This window comes from Anolis sagrei, chromosome 9, assembly GCF_037176765.1.
Source record: "Anolis sagrei isolate rAnoSag1 chromosome 9, rAnoSag1.mat, whole genome shotgun sequence".
Classification (NCBI taxonomy): Eukaryota; Metazoa; Chordata; class Lepidosauria; order Squamata; family Dactyloidae; genus Anolis; species Anolis sagrei.
This window is the reverse complement of record NC_090029.1, coordinates 21,134,379-21,160,756: the sequence shown is the minus strand read 5'-3', so window position 1 is coordinate 21,160,756 and position 26,378 is coordinate 21,134,379. Positions and strand designations below refer to the sequence as shown.

At 39.0% G+C, this 26,378-nt stretch overlaps 1 protein-coding gene across 1 annotated transcript in view; it reads right to left on the bottom strand.

The window, feature by feature from the left end:
• Positions 1-20,894, bottom strand: part of ULK3 (unc-51 like kinase 3) — a 36,842-nt gene extending 15,948 nt beyond the window's left edge. The window contains exons 1-9 of the mRNA XM_060755536.2: positions 20,659-20,894; positions 17,807-17,947; positions 14,153-14,273; positions 9,625-9,729; positions 7,719-7,862; positions 5,464-5,546; positions 3,166-3,321; positions 2,911-3,016; positions 1,534-1,574 (exon numbers count right to left, since the gene is read on the bottom strand). Of these exons, the coding sequence (XP_060611519.2) occupies positions 1,534-1,574; positions 2,911-3,016; positions 3,166-3,321; positions 5,464-5,546; positions 7,719-7,862; positions 9,625-9,729; positions 14,153-14,273; positions 17,807-17,947; positions 20,659-20,769 (1,008 nt within the window). The 5' untranslated portion in view covers positions 20,770-20,894. The remainder of the gene's footprint in view (positions 1-1,533; positions 1,575-2,910; positions 3,017-3,165; positions 3,322-5,463; positions 5,547-7,718; positions 7,863-9,624; positions 9,730-14,152; positions 14,274-17,806; positions 17,948-20,658) is intronic.
• Between the last annotated feature and the right edge of the window lie 5,484 nt (positions 20,895-26,378).

Genomic DNA, 26,378 nt, shown 5'->3' with positions numbered 1-26,378 from the left:
GGCCCCCTGGTGGCGCAGCGGCTTAAACTGCTGAGCTGCCGAACTTGCTGACCAAAAGTTTGGTGGTTCGAATCCGGGGAGTGGGGTGAGCTTCCGCTGTTAGCCCCAGCTTCTGCCAACCCAGCAGTTCGAAAACATGCAAATGTGAGTAGATCAATAGGTACTGCTCCAGCGGGAAGGTAATGCCACTCCATAATAATAATAATAATAATAATAATAACTTTATTTTTATACCCCGCCAACTATCTCCCCTAGGGGACTCGGGGCGGCTTACAAGGGACATACCAAAGATTACAATTAAAACACGCATGTAAAACACTTTAACCAATTAAAACATCAGATAAAGCAAATAACAACACAATTGAAAGCAATATAAAAACAATATGACTGAAAGAAACATAGCTGAGGTACAGATTCAATGAGTGCAATGCATTAACGCTGGCCACATGACCTTGGAGGTGTCTATGGACAATGCCGGCTCTTTGGCTTAGAAATGGAGATAAGCACCAGAGTCCCAGAGTCGGACATGACTAGACTTAATGTCAGGGGAAAACTTTTACCCTTACCTGCAAATAATCCTCGAATGAGCTTCTAATAATAGCTAATAATAATAATAATAATATATTATTATTATTATTATTATTATTATTATTATTATTATTATTACTAGCCATCCCCTGCCATGTGTTGCTGTGGCCCAGTCTGTGTATATGTGTTTTGTGTGTGTATATCTGTGTGTATATATTTGTGTATATGTATATATGTGTTTTTACATATATATATATATATATATATATATATATATGGTTTTGCACATACGTTGTAATGTATTTTTATTTTTTGGCTTTTTAAGTCCCTTCCACTGTGCCTTTCAGTGTTTTTATGAGTGATGGTTACTCATTGGCCTGACAGGTGTCTTGTGTCCAAATTTGGTGTCAATTCGCCCAGTGGTTTTTGAGTTATGTTCATCCCACAAACGAACATGACATTTTTATTTATATAGATTAATAATACAATATGATCCCATTTTATTAAGGTATTAAAGTATTATATTATTAATATAGCATTAAAGTATTATATGATAATATATTATGTATAATTAATTATTATTAGGTTATTATTATTAAGTTATTAAATCATAATAAGAATGCTTTTATGTTAATCTGCTTTGAGTTTCTGGGAGAGATAAAGCGGGGTATAAATAAATAAATAAAATATTATTATTATTATTATTATTATTATTATTATAGATTATCCTGGCTGATGGAATAATCCAATAATATAACTGCCATGGCTCCATGCTATGGAATCCTGGAAAGTCTAGTTTGACAAGGTCTTTAGCTTTTTCTGCCTCACCAAACTACAATTCCCAGGAAACCATAGCATTGAGCCATGGCAGTTAAAGTGGGGTCAAACTGTATTAATTCTATGGTGCAGATGCATTCTCGTGAATCTCGTTTATAAATGACATTTCAGACCAGTCCCAAAAATCGTACGACTCAACTTTTCTACTGAATGGAGAATCAAACTGACCTTGGATCGGATTGCTTCCTTCCTCCGAACGTCAGTTTCATCTGAGAAAAGAGAGAGAAAAAGACCGAGCAAGAGAAGCAAAATCAATGGGACTTATCAGAGAAAACATCAATATTTCAGAACCGGTGGACAGACATTTCAATAAAAATTATATGCAATAATAAGCCCCTGGTTGCACAATGGGTTAAACCCTTATGCTGGCAGGATTGCTGACTGACAGGTCAGCAGTTCAAATCCAGAGAGGATGGGTTGAGCTCCCTCTGTCAGCTCTAGCTCCCCATGCAGGGACATGAAAGAAGCCTCCCACAAGGATTGTAAAATATCAAAACATCCAGGCAACATCCCTTGAGCAACATCCTTGCAGACAGCCAATTCTCTCACACCAGAAGCGACTTGCACTTTCTCAAGTTCCTGACACAAAATAATAATAATAATAATAATAATAATAATAATAATCTTTATTTATATCCCGCCACCATCTCCCCGAGGGGGATTCAGGGCGGCTCACATGAGGCCAAGCCCAAAGATACAATACACCAAAATAAAATACAAAATGCAAACAACAAAAATTACAGCACAATAAAATACATACAGTAATAGCAGAATAGAGTAAACAAAGCAAAATAACATAATATAAAATCAAACACAATGGGCAGGCCACATGGACGAGGTAAAATGATAAAATCCTGGATGAGGTAGGAGTAGAAAAAGTGTAATTGAGAAGAGCCCAAAAGAACAGAGAAAAGTGCATAATAATAATAATAATAATAATAATAATAATAATAATAATATTTATCATGTCAGAAGCAAACCAAAACCATTGTATTGCATTAAAACAAACAAAACAAACCCACAAAACACACTCCAGAAGGGACCAGAAGCGACTTGCAGCATGCAACCAATAATAATAATAATAATAATAATAATAATAATAATAATAATTTTATTTATTTATCGTGTCAGGAGCAAACCAAAACAGTTGTATTGCATTAAAAACAAACAAACAAACAAACAAACAAAACACAAACCACAAAACACACTCCAGAAGCGACCAGAAGCGACTTGCGGCATGCAACCAATAAAACACACTCCAGAAGCGACTTGCAGCATGCAATCAATAATAATAATAATAATAATAATAATAATAATAATAATAATACTATTCCTAAATTGTGCATCCCTTATATTTTGCAGTTGATGGTCACTGGTTTTATTAGCATGCCAACCCATTTGGAAAACGGTGAACTCCACTTTCCTAGACTTGAACGAATCCCCACAGGCTATCTAACCCAACCCCATCATGCCATGCAGGAAAGCACAATCAAAGCACTCCTGACAGATGGTCACCCAGCCCTTGCTTCAAAGCTAGCCACTCACAATACAAGGCAGGGACAAAGTACTCCAGGGCCTTGGAGTAGAGAGAGAGGGCAGCAGCAGCATCTCCTGCTTGGTCCTTCTTCACAGCTTCTGTCACAAGAGAGGTCTTCAAAGGGAAGAGAAAGAAGAAGACGCTGAGAAGGACCGAGTCAACACCTGGAAGAACACACTCTGTCTTACGGGCACCCATGTTTTCACCATTGCAGGACCCACAATCCCCACCGGGTTCTCCCGGGTAGCGTTTCCTCCACTCACGGCTTTGCCCAAGCTCTCTCCACTGGGCATGTGCTCCATGTCAACGAAAGGGTGAGTGAAGAAGGCCTGGAAGGAGAGGCGCTGCTGGGGGTCCCTCTTCAGAAGCCACTGGAGGAGGTCTCGGCACTCGGGAGACAGCCGGGGTCGGCTGGGGACCTGGAGAACAACCTCATATCAGGGTGTGCCTACGCTGCGGTTTGACACCACTTTCAGTGCTATGGAATATGGAAGTTGTAGTTTGGGGAGGTGCCAGCACTCTAAGATTACATCTGAACATTAGGAAGAACTTCCTGAATGTGAGAGCCGTTCAGCAGTGGAACTCTCTGCCCTGGAGGGTAGTGGAGGCTCCTGGGGTTGGACTGGATGATGGCCCATCAGGTCTCTTCCGACTCTAGGATCCTATAATTATGAGGTAGGCAGGGCTTTTCGAACTGTGTGTTGGGAGGAAGAGACCCCCAAAGGGCATCTAGTCCACCCATCTGCAGCCATGCAGGAACTCACCATCAAAGCCTTCCTGACAGAAATCCCACCTGCTTAAAAACCTCCAGAGAGGACACAGAATCAGAATGTTCAAGCGTCGGCACTGTTATTTATTTATTTACGACATTTCTATGCCGCCCTTCTCACCCCGAAGGGGACTCAGAGTGGCTTACAAGATATATATACATACAATATATTATATTTTTAGCATAGTATTAAATATCAGTATTATATATTACTATATTATACCATATCATTGCATTGTAATATTATTAGTAATATTACATGCAATGTAAATATATAATTATAATATCACATTATTAGTATTAGTATTATATTGCATTATATTACAATATTATAAATTTAATATTATTTACGATATTTATTTATATGGCGCTCTTCTCACCCCGAAGGGGACTCAGAGTGGCTTACAAGATATATATACATACAATATATTATATTATTAGCATAGCACAATATATCAGTACTATATATTACTATATTGTACTATATACCATTATATTGTAATATTATTAGTAATATTACATGTAATATAAAATATATAATTATAATATCATATTATTAGAATTAGTATTATATTGCATTACATTACAATATTATAAATTTAATATTATTTACAATATTTATATGGTGTCCTTCTCACCCCAAAGGGGACTCAGAGCGCCTTACAAGATATATAAACATATAATATATTATTAGCATAGTACAATATCAGTATTAAATATTACTATATTGTACTATAATACCGTAATAATAATAATAATAATCATCATCATCATCATCATATTTATTTATACCCCACCACCATCTCCCCAAAAGGGACTCGGAGCGGCTTACAAGATATATATATATATATATATATACATACATACATACAATATATTATATTATTAGCATAGTACAATAGCAGTATTATATGTTTTTATATTGTGCTATACCATTATATTGTAATATTATTAGTAATATTGCATGTAATATAAAATATATAATTATAATATAATATTATTAGTAGTATTATATTGCATTACATTATAATATTATAAATATTATATGTATATAATTTTAACAAATTGCTAAATATTACTATATTGTACTGTACCATTATACAGGGTTAGTCAAAATGAATAGGCCATATATATATATGTATATATATATATATGGCCTATTCATTTTGACTAACCCTGTATTGTACCATTATTAGTAATATTACATGTAATATAAAATATATAATTATAATATAATATTAGTAGTAGCAGCATTATATGGCATTACATTATAATATTATAAATATTATATGTATATAATTTTAACAAATTGCTAAATATTACTATATTGTACTATACCATTATATTGTAATATTATTAGTAATATTACATGTAATATAAAATATATAATTATAATATCATATTATTATTAGTAGTATTATATTGCATTACATTATAATATTATAAATATACAATATATTACATTACATTATATTATTAGAATATTATTATTGTTATCTCTTTTACGACAGTTGATTTGGTTGCATTGAATCACAGCGGTTAACATGGTGTTGAACTGTGTTCATTCTACAGTGTAGACGCAAACTTAAACCGTCCATATGTTGGTGTGAACATATCCTTCACTAGTATTAGTGGAATCTTCTCGGGAGATCGGTTCCCATTCTGTCAAAGCTGCAATACAAAGCTCTGGATCTACTTTGGAGATAGGGCTCCTTGAAAGTTCGGACTAAAACCCAAAACGGATTCGCCCTTAAATCAAGACCCAGCAGCCACCGGCCGTTTGCAATCCCACCTCAATTGGCTGATTGCTTCGAATCTTCTCTTCCAGTTCAGCGAAAGACTTGGAGGCGAACGGTGGCCGTCCAAATAAGGCTTCTAAGGAAGACCAAACATATAAATTAGGGAAGTTTTCGAAATGGCCGAAATGGGACAAATTAAACTTTAGCTCTGCAACACACAAATACACAGATATAGATGTAATAATTATAAATATTACTAATAATATTACAATATAACTTCTTCCCCCTCAATCCTCTTTCTCAGCAATTTAGTAGGCATTTATATAGTCCTAATCTACTTAATCAGCGCTCCAGAATTCTTACCCCTTTTAGATCTTACTTTTTTTCTTTTTGGGAATTTTTTAAAATAAAAATTTATGGAAAAAAAACCCACATCAATGAAATCAAACTCCAAGACCTGGCAATGTGTTCAATGTGCTACAAAGAGGGATGTTACTATTACTACTACTACTACTACTACTACTACTACTAATAATAATAATATGATTATTATATATTTTCTACTACATGTAATATTACTAATAATATTACAATATAATGGTATAATACAATATAGTAATATATAATACTGATATTGTACTATGCTAATAATATAATATATTGTATGTATATATATATATATCTTGTAAGTCACTCTGAGTCCCCTTCGGGGTGAGAAGGGTGATATATATACTACTACTACTACTACTACTACTACTAATAATAATAATAATATGATAATTACATATTTTGTACTACTACTACTACTAATAATAATATGATAATTATATATTTTATACTACATGTAATATAACTAATAATATTACAATATAATGGTATAGTACAATATAATAACATATAATACTGACATTGTACTATGCTAATAATATAATATATTGTATGTGTGTGTATATGTATATGTGTGTATATATATATATCTTGTAAGCTGCTCTGAGTCCCCTTTGGGGTGAGAAGGGTGATATATATAATACTACTACTACTACTACTAATAATAATAATAATAATATGATAATTATCTATTTTATACTACTACTACTACTATTAATAATAATAATAATAATAATAATAATAATATGATAATTATATATTTTATACTACATTTATTTATTTATTTAGTTTACTTCTACCCCGCCCTTCTCACCCCGAAGGGTAATGTAATAGTAATGTAATATTACTAATATTACTAATAATATTACAATAGAATGGTATAATACAATATAGTAGTATATAATACTGATATTGTACTATGCTAATAATATAATATATTATATGTATATATATATATCTTGTAAGTCGCTCTGAGTCCCCTTCGAGGTGAGAAGGGCGATAAATATAATACTAATACTAATACTAATAATAATAAAATAATTATATATTTTATACTACTACTCCTACTACTAATAATATTATGATAATTATGTATATTTATATTACATGTAATAATATTACAATATAATGGTATAGTACAATATAATAACATATAATACTGACATTGTACTATGCTAATAATATCATATATTGTATGCGTGTGTGTATGTGTGTGTGTGTGTGTGTGTGTGTGTATATATATATATATATATATATATATATATATATCTTGTAAGCTGCTCTGAGTCCCCTTCGGGGTGAGAAGGGCAATATATATAATACTACTACTAATAATAATATGATAATTATATATTTTATACAACTACTACTACTACTAATAATAATAATAATAATAATATGATAATTATATATTTTATATTATATGTAATTTACTAATAATATTACAATAGAATGGTATAATACAATATAGTAGTATATAATACTGATATTGTACTATGCTAATAATATAATATATTGTATGTATATACATCTTGTAAGCTGCTCTGAGTCCCCTTTAGGGTGAGAAGGGCGATATATATAATACTACTACTAATAATAATAATTATAATTATAATATAATTATATATTTTATACTACTACTACTAATAGTAATAATAATATGATAATTATATATTTTATACTACATGTAATATTACTAATAATATTACAATAGAATGGTATAATACAATATAGCAGTATATAATACTGATATTGTACTATGCTAATAATATAATACATTGTTTGTATATATATCTTGTAAGCCGCTCTGAATCCCGTTTAGGGTGAGAAGGGTGGCATAGAAATGTTGTAAATAAATAAATAATAAATTCATTTAATCGTGCAGATGCAGCCACGTCCAGCTCGGAATGGGTGGCCTTACCGTAGAGGATGACTCCAACGGACCACAGGTCCACCCGGGCGTCATACTGCCGGCTGCAGACCATCTCCGGAGCCATATAAAGCGGAGACCCTCGCAGGACGTGCTTCTCATCCCTTGGCGACATGTGCTGAGCAAACCCAAAATCTGGAGGAAAATAAGAACCCATTTAAGCCTTGGAACTGAGTCCATAATTTGGCACCAAAGAGACTCTCTTAAGATGCAAAAAGGCAACACCAACAAATGGAAATGTGAGCGCAATCCTGGGAGTGATCCCAACGCAAGATGAAGATCTGCAGATGAACGGAGATGGACAACCTTAAGTAGAATCTTAGGACCTCATCACACTAGAGAATGAATCCACTTGAAATCCGGTTTCTGCCTCCTGCAGAATTCTGGGGTTTGTAATTTAGGAAAGAGACTTTAACAGCATCACTAAACTACAAACCCCAGAATTCTGTAGGAGGCAAAAACCGGATTTCAAGTGGATTCATTCTCTAGTGTGATGAAGTGCTTAGATAAACTTCAAGCAAGATTGAGATTTGTTTGTTAGCTTTTCATAACAATATCAGTTGCACTGCCGAAGGCTTTCATGACCAGAATCACTGGGTTGCTGTGAGTTTTCTGGGCTGCATGGCTATTTTCCAGAAGCATTCTCTCCTGACATTTTACCCACATCAAGAGAGCGAAAAGTCAGGAGAGAATGCTTCTGGAACATGACCCAACAGCCTGAAAAACTCACAGCAACCCAACATTAGGATTTGTGAATGAGAAGAGTGTTACCCAATGTAGAAGTGTATTTATATGATATCACTAGCTGTACCTGCCACACGTTGCTGTGGCCAACCTTCCCTCCCTCTTTCTCTCTTTCTTTCCCCCTTTCCTTCGCTCCCTCTTTCCTTCCTTCTCTTTTCGTCTTTCCTGATCTCCTTCCTTTTCTACCTCTTGCCTTACTCCCCTTTTCTTTTCCTTCCCTTTCTCTCCTTTCTTCCTTCTTTACCTCTTTCCCTCCCCTCTTTGCTCCTTCTTTCCTTCCTTTCCTTTTTTCTTTCCTTCTCTTCCCCCTTCCTTCTCTACCTCTTTCCTTCCCCCCTTTTTCTTTTCCTCTTTTTCTTTTCTTCTCTGCCTCTTTCCTTCCTTCCTTCCTTTGCTTTTTGCTTCCATCCTTCCTTCTGTCTTTCCTTCCCTCCCTCCCCCTTTCTCTTCTTCCTTTGCTCCCTCTTTCTTTCCTTTTTTCTTTCCTTCTCTCCCCCCTTCCTTCTCTACCTCTTTCCTTCCCCCCTTTTTCTTTTCCTCTTTTTCTTTTCTTCTCTGCCTCTTTCCTTCCTTCCTTTGCTTTTTGCTTCCATCCTTCCGTCTTTCCTTCCCTCCCCCCATTTCTCTCTTTCTCTCTTCTTCCTTCGCTCCCCCTTTCCTTCCTTTCCTTTTTTCTTTCCTCCTCTCCTTCCTTCTTTCTCTACCCCTTTCTTTCCATCCCTTCTCTTTTCCTCTTTCTTTCCTTTCTTCCTTATCTACCTCTTTCCTTCCTTCCTTTGCTTTTTGCTTCCATGCTTCCTTCTCCCTTTCTTTCTTTCTTTCTTTCTTTCTTTCTCCCCTTCCTTCCTGGACACTCGTTGGCCTGATTGAGGCGTGGTGTCTAAATTTCGTGTCATTTCGTCCAGTGGTTTTTAAGTTCTGTTAATCCCACAAACGAACATTACATTTTTATTTATATAGAAGATGTAAAAGGAGTAAATTGTTAAGGAATAAAAACTACGGAATAGTGAGTGAAAGGCTCATAGAATTCTATCTGTCGAAGTCAAAGAAGGGCTTATGAAATCAAGAAAGGGGAAATGGCCAAGTTTGTGGTCTCCAAAACTCTGAAAAGACCCCAGCGATCATTGCCTGGAATCCCTATCTTCAAACCCACCTGCCAGTTTGAGATGAGGTTTGTCCAAAGAGCTCAAGAGGATGTTCTGAGGCTTCAGGTCCAAGTGAGAGATGTTCTTGTCATGGAGGAACTTCAAGGCACACGCTGTTGGGACAGAAGGGCATTCAGGTCTCATTCCACGGCAACCATACACACAAAGCATGGGTGCATCTACAATGGAGAATTAATGCCGTTTGACGCCACTTGAACTGTCAGGGCTCAATGCTACGGAATTCTGGGAGTTGTAGTTTTGCAGGGTCTGTAGTCTTCTCTGCCAAAGATTGCAGGTCAAACAACAGTTCCAAGGAATCTATAGCATTGTGCAATGGCAGTTCAAGTGGTCCAAACTGCATTCATTCTACACCTAATAATAATAATAATAATAATAATAATAATAATAATAATAATCTTTATTTATACCCTGCTACCATCTCCCCAAGGGACTTGGTGCGGCTTACATGAGGCCAAGCCCACAGCACATCAATAAATAACAAATAATCAATACAAAACAGTTAAAATAAAACTCAAAAACAAAAATACACAATAAGCAAAAAACAATAATAATAACATACAGAATTTAAAAACCTAAGTCTGCATTATAAATCTGTTCTGTCAAGGCCTTTCATTAGCTACTTCCCTTCAGTTACACTATGTCATTTCCAACAACAACAACAACAACAACAACAAAACTGTATTTATACACCGAGGGGACTCAGAGGGGTTTCCAAGTAACATCATCAATACCTCCTGTGCCGTCACACCCAGACACTATAAAGTTAAAACTAAGATGTGCTTCTCTCTTTATCCGGATGAACTGCGAGTGCCTTACTTAGAAGCTTAGGATTCCCAGCCATTGAAGCGAGTCCAGATTTGAACATCAAACAGAATATTTATTTCTCAAAGTCCTTGGCAGACTTGGCACAGCTTGTTGAAGTTACAAATACAGTCAACTTGTGAAATCATGTAGATCAGCGGTTCTCAACCTGGGGGTCGCGACCCCCAGGGGGGTCATTGGACCATTTTGAGGGGTCGCCAACTGTTTTGGATGGCCCTGCCCCCTCAAAAATGGCTGCCGACCCCCTGTGCCAGCCAAAAAGCTAGCACTCCTGGTCAGCTCCTCTTGCTCTTCCCACAGGGTTGTGTGGTGCCAAGAGGAGGAGATTGCAGGAAAAGGCGCACACGGGAAGAAGGTTCACCTTGCCGTTAGAGCAGGGCGCGGGGGCCAGGCGAAGATCTGCCCTCACGCCCTGCCATTTGGGCAGCCTTTCTGCCCCCCCCCCCCACGCCTTTCCCAGATGGGAAGGGCATAGGGGGGAGACGGAGGGCTGCCCTCATGGCCCTGCCGTTTCCAGCAACTGCAACTCCCAAATGTCAAGATCTGTGTTCCCCAAACTCCACCAGTGTTCAAATTTGGGCATATTGAGTATTTGTGCCAAGTTTGGTCCAAATGCACAGTCTTTTGGGTTCACAGTGCTCTCTGTATGTAGATGAACTACATCTCTTATAAAACATAGTCAATTCTTCCCAGTCCCCTCCAGTATTTTCTGTTGGTCATTGGGGTACTGTGTGCCAAGTTTGTTCCAGGTCTATAATTTGTGGGGGTCTCAATTGTCTGTGGAAGTCAGAGCTGAATCGGTTGAAAGTACTGCAAATCCCATCATCCATTGTCCATACTCCCCTAGCATATTGTTTTTGTGATCTATCACTATGCTTTAATTGTGTTAAATTTGTAACAATGAAAATAATTCTGCTTATCAGATATTTCCATTATGCATCGTAAGCGTAGCAAAATTACCGTTATGAAGTAGCAACGAAAATATGGTTGGGGGTTACCAAAACATGAGGAACTTTATTTAGGGGTCATGGCATTAGAAAGGTTGAGAACCACTGATGTAGATGTTCTTTCCTTCCCTTTTCCTTCAGCTGCTGAGTTAACTTCCCCCAACGGTAGAAAAATCCTGGGATTCTTTAGCCCTGAGCTGCTATTATTAGAAAGAGCAGGTCTTTCCTTATCTAAGCTTCCTTATCTAGCTTGGGGATGAAGTAATGGAGCCTCTCCCAATGGCAGAGAAATCCTGGGATATTCTTTGCCCTAGTGCTGAGCTGCTATCTTTAGAAAGAGCAGGTCTTCCCCTATCTGAGCCCAGCACCAGTTTCAAAGGGAAGAGGGTAAGTACTGTCCGAGCTGCCTAGCTTGACCACCAGCACATCTGAGGCTTTTTCTATACTGAAGAAGGCAGGAGAGCGTCTCCAAAATGGAGATCTCATCCCCAGGGAAAAGGGCGGTCTCTGGACCAAAGAGATACTTTTTAAAGCCCGTACCTTGGGAAGCTGGATCTGGCCACAGTGGTCCACGCTCTTGTTACATCCCAAATAGATTACTGCAACGCACTCTACGTGGGGTTGCCCTTGAAGACTGTTCAGAAAATTCAATTGGTCCAGCGAGCGGCAGCCAGATTACTCACCGGAGCGTCATACAGGGAGCACACCACCCCACTGTTGTGTCAGCTCCACTGGTTGCCGGTTCAGTTCCGAGCACAATTCAAGGTGCTGGTTTTGACCTAAAAAACCCTATACGGTTCCGGTCCAGCGTATCTGTCCGAACGCATCTCCCTCTACGTCCCACCCCGGAGTTTGAGATCATCTGGGGAGGCCCTGCTCTCGACCCCACCGCTATCACAAGTGAGGTTGGTGGGGACGAGGAGCAGGGCCTTCTCAGTGGTGGCCCCTCATCTGTGGAACTCACTCCTGGGGGAAATTAGGTCATCAACATCCCTCCTCTCCTTCAGGAGGAAATTAAAAACGTGGTTGTGGGACCAGGCCTTCGGACAATCTGACAACTAGATAAGGACAATCAGACGACTAGGACTGACTAGACTGACAAAGTGGAATTGGAATTTGGACTATGAGATGGCGAAAGCTGAGCGTTAATTAGGTGAAATTGGTTTTATTGGTTTTATTGTTACAATGCAGAAACTGATTGTTAATTGTTTAATTGCTGCTATATTGTTTTTATTCTACTGTTATGTGGATGCCGGCATCGAATTGTGCCTTTGTAAGCCGCCCTGAGTCCCCTCCGGGGTGAGAAGGGCGGGGTAGAAGTAACCGAAATAAATAATAATAATAAATACCAGCAAAAGGCTTTGCAGGCTGGCTTTAAGCCCTTGTTAATGGTTAACTTTCAGGGTGCTGCTGAGACTGTAGCAACCCTGGGGAAAATGCAAAAGGATGCTATTTCATGCAACTAAGGGGCAATGCAAACCAAGCTCCGGGAAGACGGACCAGATACAAAGTCAACAACATAAACATAAAATTAACAAGACAATATCAGCCTAAAAAATATCTCAATAGCACATATATATTTAAAATAATCCTGCCTGTTCAAGACAATTTAAATTTCTAATTTCCTAATTGGTTCTATCATAAAAACATGGGAAAAGTTGATTAAATTACAAAAACTTTGTTTTTGTGGGACTTCTTGCAGCACACTTTGCAATAGTTTTTCAAGAAATACCTCATCGAGTCTCAACTGATTCAACATAATGTCTGGCAGCCACAAAAACATTTCTGGACTATAGCAACTACTTTCAAAATAAAGACCACACAATAAAACAGGAAATCACTTTCAAATCAGGAACAGAACATTTTTTCAATTTTTGTTACGTAGGTAAAGGTTTCCCCTGACATTAAGGTGGGTGCTCATCTCCATTTCTAAGCTGTAGAGTCGGCACTGTCCATAGACACCACCAAGGTCATGTGGCCAGCATGACTGAATGGAGTGCTGTTACCTTCCCGCCAGAGGGGTACCTATTGATCTACTCACATCTGCATGTTCTTGAACTGCTAGGTTGGCAGGAGCTGGGGCTAAAAGCAGGAGCTCACCCTGCTCCCTGGATTTGAACCGACAACCTTTCGGTCAGCAAGTTCAGCAGCTCAGCGGTTCAACCCGTTGCACCATGGGGTGGGGGTGAGTGGGGGTGTGTGTGTTATATATATATATATGGTAAATAAATAAATAAATAAATAATGTACTTTATAGAAATATATTTAAATATGTAATTTTTGGCACTTTTTAACATTGTCTAGTGTGGCTTGTTAGCTGCCTTGAGTCCCCATGGGGAGAAAGGTAAAGGTAAAGGTGCTCAACTCCATTTCTAAGCCAAGGAGCCGGCATTGTCCATAGACACCTCCAAGGACTGCATGGAGTGCAGTTACCTTCCTGCCGAAGTGATACCTATAGATCCACTCACATTTGCATGTTTTCAAACTGCTAGGTTGGCAGAAGCTGGGGCTGACAGCGGAAGCTCACCCTGCTCCCTGGATTTGAACCACCGACCATTCGGTCAGCAAGTTCAGCAGCTCAGCAGTTTAACCTGCTGAGCCACCAGGGGATCCTTGTTACGTTGCGTTATTGATGTCTCTCCCGTATCCACTTTCTCTCCTCCGTGTTCCTCAATTCCTGGGGCGCAACCCTTTTTTCTTTCTCTCCTCCTCCTCCTCCTCCTCCTCCTCCTCCCTCACTCCTCACCCAGCTGCTGCAGGAACAAGCGAGCCACTTTCTCCGGAAGGATCCGCCGCGAATGAATGAAGCGGGACAAGTCGCCTCCGGCACAAAACTCCATGATCAGGTAAATGTACTCCTTATCCCACTAAAAGGGAGGTGAAAACAAACAAACAAAGCATCAGCCTTGCCAAAAATATAACACGTCTATACTGCAGAATGAACACAGTTTGACCCCATTTAAACTGCCATGGCAGGTTTAAACTAAATCTGTACCTTTGCTTATGCTATCTATTTTCCAAATATTATTTATTTATTTACTATTTATTTACTATATTTATATTCCGCCCCTCTCAGCCCAAATATAGCAACATCCAAGGGTTTTATGAGTGGTGTCTCCTTCTCTGGAGGTTTTTAAACAGAGGCTGGATGTCTATCTGTCGGGAGGGCTTTGATTGTGCTTTTCATGCCTGGAAGGAAAGGGGTTGGACTGGATGGCCCTTAGGGTTTCTTTCGATTCTATGATATTCTACGATGTTTTTAACAGGAGACCCCCAATGTTCATATTTTAATTGATTTGTTATGGTTTTATTAATAATAATAATCTACATAAATAAAAATGTAATGTTCATTTGTGCCATTCACAGAACTCAGAAACCACTGGAGCAATTGACACCAAATTTGGACACTATGTCCCTAACAACCCAATGTATGTTCTCCACTCAAAAAAACAACGAAAACAAAAAGCAGAAAGGACTGCTAAACTGCATGTCCACAAAGGAGAAATTGCATGTCTACCTAGACCCATGGCCACGCCCCCTTCTCCTCGCGGGGAAACAGCCGCAGTTAAAGCCAGGCGCACGTGCATGGCCACACACACACACACACAAGCGAGTGGAGTGGAGGTGGAGGCTTGCCGCATGCAGCCCCTTCTCTTCCCCTCCTATGTCAGGAGAGCAGTCTCCTCCTCCTGTTGGAAAGTGCCAGCAGCAGCAAAGGCGTGCTCCACGCAAGGAAGAAAGGGAGGAGGAGGAGGGGGGAGGAGGAGGAGGGGGAGGAGGAGAGGGAGGCGAGGAAGATCCACGGTGCTTGAATGAAGGACCTTCCTTTGCTCCCTCCCTCCCTTTCCTTCTTTCTTCCCTTCCCTTTCTTTCCTTTTCTTCTTTCCTTCCCCTTCCTTTCCTTCTTTCCCTCCTTCCCTTCCTTCCTGTCCCTCCTTCCTTTTTCCTTTCCTTCTTTTCCTTCCTCCCTCCCTTTCCTCCTTCTTTCCCTTTCTTCATTTCCTTCCCCTTCGTTTCCTTCCCTCCCTCCTTTCTTCATCCCTTCCTTTCTTTCCCTCCTTCCTTCCTCCTTCCTTCTCCTTCCTCCTTCCCTTCCTTCCTGTCCCTCCTTCTTTCTTTTCCTTCCTTCCCTTCTTTCCCTCCCTCCCTTCCTTTTTCCTTCCTTCCTGCCCCTCCTTCCTTCCTTCTTCCTTTCCTTCTTTCTATGTAAGATATAAACACAATATTAAATGGAAGGGACAGTCAAGAAGTAACAAGAGAAGGAGGGAAAGAGGGAAGGAAGGAAGGCGAGAAGGAGGGAGGGAAAGAAGGAAAGAAAAAAAGAAAGAAAGAAAGAAAGATAGAGAAGCAAGGAAGGAGAGAAGGAAATAAAAAAGTGAAAGGAAAAAGAGAGGGAAGGAGAGAAGGAACGAAAGATAGGGAAGGAAGGAAGGATGTAACCAAAGAGCAAAGAAAGGGAGGAAAGAAACAGGTAGAAAGATGAGAGATAGGGAAAGAAAAAGAGGAAAGGAAGGAAAGAGGGAAGGGAGGAGAGAAAGAGGGAGAGAAGGTTGGCCACAGCAACGCGTGGCGGGTACAGCTAGTAGTAGTAGTAGTAGTAGTAGTAGTAATAATAATAATAATAATAATAATAAACATTTATTATGGTCAATGACCACTAATTATCCAATTGTTTTTATTGTATTGAAATTGCATTTTATGGTCTTGGCACCAATTGTAAATCTCCCCAAGTCGTCTGCGGGCTGAGAGGGACGGTATATAAATATAGTAAATCAATATTCTCCAGCCTATGGCACAGTATACATTTTAACAGAGCATTTGCAAAAAAGCAATCCTTTGTTTACAAACCAGAGCTCTGCAGCCTGGTTTTCCAAAGCAGATCCAAGCATATTACGTAGTTGTATTTCACTTAGATACATTTCCAATGGATCTATTGATCCTGGGGAAAAAATATTATTACTCTTCTCATTGATGATAAAAGGAAATACAGAGTTGCTTTCCCAATTGTTTTGAAGCAAGATAAGGAACAGTAATAGAAGAGAAACAGTAACACGAGACGCAGAAATTATCGTAGCCTCCTTGAAATGTAATTAAAGCTTAAGTGGCTGAATGGGAAAACAAAGGCGCTGTTCGGAATTGTGGGAGTTGGAGTCCAAAACACCCGGAGGGCCCACGTTTGCCCATGCCTGGGTTATACCCTTCCATTGCTACATTCCAATTATATGAGGGTTGAATGAAAAGTAATACCTCCACCTTCGTAACTCCTCAACAGATAGCAGTACTGGTATGCGGCAGGTACTGGCTTGTTCAGTAGTCTCTCCCCTACACTTCCATTTTGGCAGGAAGCCTTAGCATTGAACGGTTGTGTTGTTAAAGTGTGAAGTATGGAACCCTGTGCAGACGGTCGATCAATGCGACTTAAGCAACGTGCAGTCATTGAATTCTTGACCGCAGAAGGTGTCACCCCAAAGGAGATTCATCAGAGAATGCAAGCTGTTGATGGTGATTGTGTTGATGTGAGTACTGTGCGTCGTTGGGTGAGTAAGCTGAAAGATGTTGAGGTGGGAACATCTGACTTGCATGACAAACAAAGAGTTGGACGTCCTGTGACAGCAACCACCGAGTTTCACAAGCAAAACGTTGACAGATTGATTCAGGACAATTGCCGTCTCACTCAGAGAGAAATTTCAAGCATAGTCGGCATTTCACAAGAACACGTGGGTCACATTATTGCTTTGCTTGGCTATCGGAAGATCTGTGCACGATGGGTACCCAGGATGAGAAAACTGTGAGACGCCGGTTGCAGAAACAGAGTGTCGACTTCTTCTGTGACAGCTTCACAAAACCTGTTCATCGTTGGCAGAAATGTATCCAATTGTCTGGTGATTGTGTGGAAAAGTGGAAGTTAAAGAGCACATTCTAAAGGTTACTTCTGTGTTTGATTGATTAAATTATTGCTTTGCTTGGCTATCAGAAGATCTGTGCACGATGGGTACTCAGGATGAGAGAACTGTGAGATGCTGGTTGTGGAAACAGAATGTCAACTTCTTCTGTGACGGCTTCACAAAACCTGTTCATCGTTGGCAGAAATGTATCCAATTGTCTGGTGATTATGTGGAAAAGTGGAAGTTAAAGAGCACATTCTAAGGGTTATTTCTGCGTTTGATTTATTAAAATATTCCCATCCAAACCCAAGTAACGAAGGGGGAGGCATTACTTTTCATTCAACCCTCGCAGGACTCGTCCCACCAAGTTTCCCAAGACAGCAAATCCCAGGATTCCTTTAGCTCTCAGCCACAGCAGTTCAAGTGGTGTCAAACTGCATTAATCCTACAGTGTGGATGCATCTTGGTTGGCGCAGTCAAGGGTTCGAATCCAGGGATTCCCGCCCTCTTCCTACCTGGAAGTCCTTCAGTTCCACAATGTGAGGATGGCGGATCGTTTTGAGGATTTCGATCTCCGTCAAGAGGTTTTCCACGGACGCCTTGTTCAAGCTCTTTTTGTTCACGCACTTGATGGCCACCACCTCCCGGGCATTCCTCTGCAAAGAAGACCAAGAAGAAGAAGGAAACATAATGACACCAGGTATTGTATACACATATACTTACTTATTTACTTACTTACTTACTTAGGCAATCCCTCGTAGACCGAGGATAATGGCCCTCCAAGAGTAGTGTCTTGGCGGTGGGTCCGTAGGTGACCGTGGAGCCCTCTTCTTATTTATTTATTTATTTATTTATTTCGATCACTTCTTGACCTGCATTTTCTCCCGGTGAAAGGTTGTCTCGGTTGGGGTTGGCTTGACGCATCTTCTTCTTCTTGGCATGCTTCTCTCTTTCGCCCTCCATTCGAGCCTCTTCGAATTCTGCAGCACTGATGGTTACAGCTGACCTCCAACTGGAGCGTTCAAGTGCCTCCAACTGGAGCGTTCAAGTGCCAGGGCTTCAGAGTGTCTATGCCAGAGTTTTTGAGGTTGGCTTTGAACCCGTCTTTAAATCTCTTTTCCTGCCCACCAGTTGATGGCGGAGGACCATCGCTTCAATGCTGGTGGTCTTTGGTTCTTCTGCAGCACTGCTGGTCACAGCTGACCTCCAACTGGAGCGCTCAAGGGCCAGGGCTTCCCAGTTCTGTGTCTATGCTAGAGTTTTTGAGGTTGGATTTGAGCTCATCTTTAAATCTCTCTTCCTACCCACCAGTTGATGGCGGAGGACCATCGCTTCAATGTAGGTGGTCTTTGGTTCTTCTGCAGCACTGCTGGTCACGGCTGATCTCCAGTTGGAGCGGTCAAGGGCCAGGGCTTCCCAGTTCTCAGTGTCTATGCCAGAGTTGTTAAGGTTGGCTTTGAGCCCATCTTTAAATCTCTTTTCCTGTCCTCCAACATTCTGTTTTCCGTTCTTGAGTTCGGAGTAGAGCAACTGCTTTGGGAGATGGTGGTCGGGCATCCGGACAACGGACACATATAATATTGATAGTATATTTATTTATTTATTTATTTATTTATTTGCTGTATTTGTATACCGCCTTTCTCAGCCTGTCGGCGACTTATTATTATAGTATAATAACAATAGTATATTGTATACACATATAATATATGATAGAGCGGCATATCAATGTCGTAAATAAATAAATTTATGTGGTGACTAATGTTGTGCTAATAATATATTGTATACACACATAATATTGTGTTATGCTAATAATATATTGTATACATATATAATATATGATAGGGTGGCATATCAATGTCATAAATAATTAAATGTATGTGGCAACTAATATTGTGTTGTAATAATATATTGTATACACATATAATATTGATAGTATAATAAGAATATATTGTATACACATATAATATTGTGTTGTTGGTAATAATATATTGTATACACATATAATATTGATAGTATAATAAAAATATACACATATAATATTGATAGTATAATAACAATATACACATATAATATTGTGTTGTGATAATATATTGTATACACATTTAATATTGATAGTATAATAACAATAGACACATATAATATTGATAGTATAACAATAGACACATATAATATTGATAGTATAATAACAATATACACATATAATATTGAATAGTATAATAACAATAATATATTGTATACACATATAATATTGATAGTATAATAACAATAATATATTGTATACACATAATATTGATAGTATAATAGCAATATACACATATAATATTGTGTTGTGATAATAATATATTGTATACACATATAATATTGATAGTATAATAACAATAATATATTGTATACACAAATAATATTGATAGTATAATAACAATATACACATATAATATTGTGTTGTGATAATAATATATTGTATACACATATAATATTGATGGTATAATAACAATATACACATATAATATTGTGTTGCGATAATAATATATTGTATACACATATAATATTGATAGTATAATAACAATAGACACATATAATATTGTGTTGTGATAATAATATATTGTATACACATATAATATTGATAGTACAATAACAATATACACATATAATATTGTGTTGCGATAATAATATATTGTTTACACATATAATATTGATAGTACAATAACAATATACACATATAATATTGTGTTGTGATAATAATATATTGTATACACATATAATATTGATATTATAATAACAATAGACACATATAATATTGATAGTATAACAATATACACATATAATATTGATAGTATAATAACAATAGACACATATATTATGTTGTGATAATAATATATTGTATACACTCATAATATTGTGTTGTGCTAAAAATATATTGTATACACATATATGATAGGGCGGCATATCAGTGTCGTAAATAGATACATTTATTTATTGGTGTGAGCTTACGAAGAGTCGGAAGTGACTGAACGAGTAAACAACAACAACAAATAAATAAACAAACATATCAGGACCTGCTCTACAGCCTCTCTGCTTTGCAAAATGAAGGGTTGTTGGGAATTATGGGCTCTGAAGTCCCAAACACTTGGAGGTCCCAAAAGCCTGTTCCAGATGCAGCCTGGGATGCCATTGCAAGGGAGCCAGAGGCCCTCCCAGGTGGACTGCTCCTGACAGAGGAGGCTCTACTTTGTGATGCTCCTCACAGCAGATTCAGAGAGGGAGGAGCAGGGGGTGTGTGTGGGCCTGCCTGCCTGGCCCTGCAGACTGCAACTGAGCCCCCCCTGAGGCCAGAGGGGACTCCAACTCCCATCCTCCCCCATCCTACCTTCCTGTAGGCTTTGAAGACAGTGGCGTAGGTGCCACTGCCCAGCCGCTCGGTCAGGATGAAGTCTTCCAGCTGCGGGGGCGCCCAGGGAGAAGAGCCCGAGCCGGCCATGCCAACGGGATGCCCCCCATTCAACTGGGGGGAAGGAAGGGGGTTGCTTCCTGATCTGTGGCCCCTTTAAGGCAGGGAGGCAGGCCAGCACAGAAAGGGAAACCCGCTCTCGCGCGCCCCCAGGCGGCCGCCCCAAGGAACGAAGGAAGGAAGCGCCGCCTCGCCCGGGCTCACCCGCGTGACAGCCAGACAGTGGTGACGTCACCGCCCCAGCCATGGGCCAACCTGGTTGGAAAGCCCTCCAGGTCCAAGTTCCACCTTGTCTCCTCTGCTAGTCTACTAATATCATATAATGCAATACAATATATTGCATATACATATATTTATAATATTAAAATGTAATGCAATAGAATACTACTAATAATAAAACGGTTTGGGACCAGCCTACCTGCGTGACCGTATCGCTGTCTACGAACCCACACGCTCACTCCGGTCATCTGGAGAGGCCCTGCTCGTGATCCCGCCCGTGTCGCAAGCGCGCTTGGTGGGGACGTGAGACAGGGCCTTTTCTGTGGCGGCCCCCCGACTTTGGAACGCCCTCCCGAAAGATCTCAGACAAGCCCCCACATTGGCAGTCTTCAGAAAGAATTTGAAAACCTGGCTATTCCGATGTGCCTTTTCAGATTAGGAACCCCAGCACCAAATCCTAGAAGCACCTTAGTAGAACCAAGAGCACTGCACACTGCACACTGCACTTATAATCCTACATTCCTCCCGCCACATCAGCACTTTTAATCCTGTACCCCTACTCTGGCCGGCCCAGTTTTAATAGTGTCTTGTTGTATTGTTATTGTTTCCTGCTTAACTGTTTTTAATTTGCTTTAGGTATTGTATTGTTGTATTGTGGGCATGGAACATTACCTCTCTTTTATACTTCCACTTTATATTAGAAAATTTTTTACCCGGGCTAGATTTGAGCAGCTCGACATTAAGTCCAAGTTGGGACGACATCAGAATATTCCCTACACGAGGAGAACCTGTGGGTGTCGTGAGGTAGATGCAGAAGTGGAGGACTCAGAACATTTTTTCTTAAAATGTCCCTACTACAACAGGATCCGGTCTTACTACCTAGAGCCTCTGCTGGAGAATCATACTTATTCAGAGAATAAGGAGAAATTGCACATCCTCCTTCAGGGCTCAGATAAAAACTCTATTTTAAAATTGACCCTTTTTATCCAAAAAGCGCTGGCCATCCGTGAGAAGATGGAAGCAGAGAGAGGCGACCTTGCTGCCATCAACAAAACTCAAACTTAAAAACTTAATATGGACACGCCACTAGTTTTACCTACCCATGACCCCCACTCTAACCCTATTTTAAGGAATTAAACAATTTTAAGCTTTTAACCTTTTTATCTCGTAGTTGCTCAATTATTTAGGAGTGGGTTGACAGGCCAGTAGGCCATGATACCTCGTATTCATATATGGTTTTACTGTATGTGTATGTTTTGTATGTTTTGATATGGTCAAAATTGACTAATCAATAAAGAATTGTATTATTATTATTATTTTTTGTATTGTGTTTTGGGGCTTCGGTAGGCATGTAGCCGGGGGGGGGGGGGGGGCTTGAGGGGCTTCAGCCCCCCCCCCTGAAATTCTCATGGTGGTTCGCGAAAAGGCCTTACTGGTGCATTATTTAAACTGTTATGTTTATTTATATCAAGATCTGATCACCATACTCAATATATCCTATATGCATGGGGGTATTGGGGTAATGATACAAAAGGTTTGCTAGGCTAGACCCTCTTTCACTCAGACTCAGCCCCCCCCGAAACTCAGCCCCCCCCCCAAAAAAACCCCTGAAAAAAATTCAGCCCCCCCCCCCCCCCCGAAACAAAATCCTGGCTACGGGCCTGGGCTTCGGCCTGTGTAAGCCGCATCGAGTCCCTCGGGAGATGCTAGCGGGGTACAAATAAAGTTATAATAATAATAATAATAATAATAATTACATGTAATACTGCTATTATTGGTGCAAGGATTACAGCAGATGCAGACTGCAGCCAGGAAATCAGAAGATGCTTACTTCTTGGGAGGAGAGCAATGTCCAGTCTCAACAAAATAGTAAAGAGTAGAGACATCAGACTGGCAACAAAGATCTGCCTGGTCAAAGCCATGGTATTCCCTGTAGTCACCTACGGATGTGAGAGCTGGACCTTAGGGAAGGCTGAGCAAAGGAAGATCGATGCTTTTGAGCTGTGGTGTTGGAGGAAAGTGCTGAGAGTGCCTTGGACCGTGAGAAGATCCAACCAGTCCATCCTCCAGGAAATAAAGCCCGACTGCTCATTGGAGGGAAGGATACTAGAGACAAAGTTGAAGTACTTTGGCCACACAAAGCCTAGAGAAGACAATGATGCCGGGGAAAGTGGAAGGTAAAAGGAAGAGGGGCCGACCAAGGGCAAGATGGATGGATGGCATCCTTGAAGTGACTGGACTGACCTTGAAGGAGCTGGGGGTGGTGATGGCCGACAGGGAGCTCTGGCGTGGGCTGGTCCATGAGGTCACGAAGAGTCGGAGACGACTGAACGAATGAACAACAACTGCTATTATTATTATTATTATTATTATTATTATTATTATTAACTTTAGTTGTACCCTGCTAGCATCTCCCAAAGGACTCGATGCGGCTTACAAAGGCCAAGCCCTCAAAACACAACATAACAATATGTTCTGGAATGGGTGTTCCAGGGGCTCCAATTTTGTGTTTTGCACTGAGTGTTTGTTCATAGTCCTAAGTTGCAGGGACTTTGCAGATAGGTGGCTTCCTTTGGCTGCATTCATAGGGCAAGCCACCTGCCAATTATAGTTAGGATCCCTGGTCCCACCCCCTTTTTGCTTTTTTGGGGGAAGGGGCCATTTTTCAGTTAATCACAGCAAAGGGAAGCCAAGGCAGAGGATGCGTACAGACGTTCCTCCTGTGCAAAGGCTTCGTCTTTTAAGAGTTCCTGGGGAAGAACAGATTAAAGGCCTCTACGGATTCCCAAAGGGTTCCAGGGAACAGCTTTACAGCCCTGAGGACCTCCGGAGGGAATAACAGCTCTTCATCTTCAGCTAAGTGATTTCAAGCCTGATGGTACGTCTGTTCGGTTCTGAGATGTGGTTCAGCCAGTAGCAGACTCAAACCAGTCAGGTTTAAGTTCACAGCAGCCTGGGAGGAGCTTTAAAGGGGAATTTTTCTGTTAAACAAAGTTTTCTTGAAGATAGTGCCTGTTTCTTGTAAACAAGACTGCAAGACCCAATAGACTATTTAGAAATCTTACAATTCCTGCTTGTTCATTAATAAAGACTGTTGTATTTAAGTTCAAGTCTCCTAAAGCCTGCTTAGTAGGGAAAGTTCCTCCAAAGGCTCCTTCTTGGGCCCCCGGGCTTCCCGCTGGACGCAAGCCTTGCATCCTCTCTTAGAAGCATTTAATTTTAGCTCCAGCGGCGACAGAACACAATACAAAACCTAAAGCAAATTAAAAACAGAAGCAACCAGAAGTAATTTAAGATAAGACTGTCCAACTCTAATTAAACCATTATTCTAACCTTCTTCAATGTCAATGTGCTTACGTAGCCTTCCAATAATAGTAAAAAGAATAAAATAATAAACATAGTCCTAGACACTTGGGAAATATCCAACGTGTGATCCAATACAACAGCCAGCATCGTGATCTTGTTTGCTGTGTACTAATCTAGTTGTGCCTCAAATAATAATAGAATAAAATAATAAAGTAATAATAATAATAATAATAGAGTAAAATAATAAATGTAATAATAAGGCTGAGAAAGGCGGTATACAAGTATAGCAAATCAATCAATCAATAATCAATATAAATAAAATAAATTAATAATAATAAATAGAGTAAAATAATAAATGTAATAATAAGGCTGAGAAAGGCGGTGTATAAGTAGAGCAAATCAATCAATAAATAATAAATATAAATAAAATAATAGAGTAAAATAATAAATGTAATAAGGCTGAGAAAGGCGGTATACAAGTAGAGCAAATCAATATAAATAAATAATCAATATAAATCAAATAATAAAGTAATAATAATAGAGTAAAATAATAAATGTAATAAGGCTGAGAAAGGCAGTATACAAATATAGCAAATAAATAATAATAATAAATATAAATCAAATAATAAAGTAATAATAAGGCTGAGAAAGGCGGTATACAAGTATAGCAAATCAATAAACAAATAATAAATATAAATCAAATAATAAAGTAATAATAATAGAGTAAAATAATAAATGTAACAAAAAGGCTGAGAAAGGCAGTATAAAAGTATAGCAAATAAATAAATAAATATAAATAAAATAATGTAATAATAGAGTAAAATAATAAATGTAATAAGGCTGAGAAAGGCAGTATACAAGTATAGCAAATAATAAATATAAATAAAATTATAAAATAACAATATTAGAGTAAAATAATAAATGTAATAATAAGGCTGAGAAAGGCGGTATACAACTACAGCAAATCAACAAATAATAAATATAAATAAAATAATAAAGTAATAATAATAGAGTAAAATAAATGTAATAAGAAGGCTGAGAAAGGCAGTATACAAGTTTAGTAAATAAATAAATAATAATAGGAAGAAGAAGAGTAAAATAATAAATGTAACAACAACAGAGTAAAATAATAAATAACTCTGACTTGAGTATAAGCCAAATCTATCTAGAAGGTTCCGAAGCTGTCCGCTCAGGCGCAGAAACTACCATATGTGCGATTCACAGTTGACCACGACGGGGAAATATATGGTATCTTGCATGGTAAAAAGCAGATCCAGAGTCTACACCAAGAGTCTCGACATTTTTATTCTGAATTCAAGCACAAAAGTTTGACATATACATTTGTACAACAGGGGGGGGGGGGGAAGAGATCGGAGAGGTGGAAAAACACACCCAAGAAAGGAAGACATCTTTAAAAAATCTCATTTTCTGCCATCATTACAAATATTCCAAGAGAAAGGAGACAGAGGGCAAGAGAGACTTCTCTGGGACGTTCTGGGCTGAATCAAAGCTCTCAAGAAGAGCCTGGAAGCAAATCAAGGAAACTATTTTCAGGGAAGGAAAAGAGACAGATCAACCAAATCCGCAAGACTTCAAGTCTCTTATTCTTCTGAATATTCCCTTGTATCTCACAACCATAAAGAGCTGCACATTGAACAGAGCTCCATATACATTAGGCCTGGGCAATGCATGGTTCTAAATGGTGCTAAAGTACTTACAAAACTAAAGTTCCGGTGGTGAAAATTTCAGAACTCTAACAAAACTTTCAAAATTCCATCATTATTTCATTATTGGCGATTTTTATGACAGAATCAATTAGGAACTGCCATTTATAATGAAATTTTGAGAGTTTTGTTAGAGTTCTGAATTTTTCACCACCAGAACTTTAGTTTTGTAAGTACTTTAGAACCATTTAGAACCATGCATTGACCAGGCCTAATATACATATAGAACCAATGTCAAGGAAACAACAGAATGACAAGTTAATTAGTGTCTTGATCCGTCTTGATCAACTAGATCTCTCCCAAGTCTTGAGGACAATAGTCAAGCCAAGATTTCAGAAGTCGCCGTCTTCGGGGAGACGCTTCTACATTGATTTGTTCACAAAAAGCGGC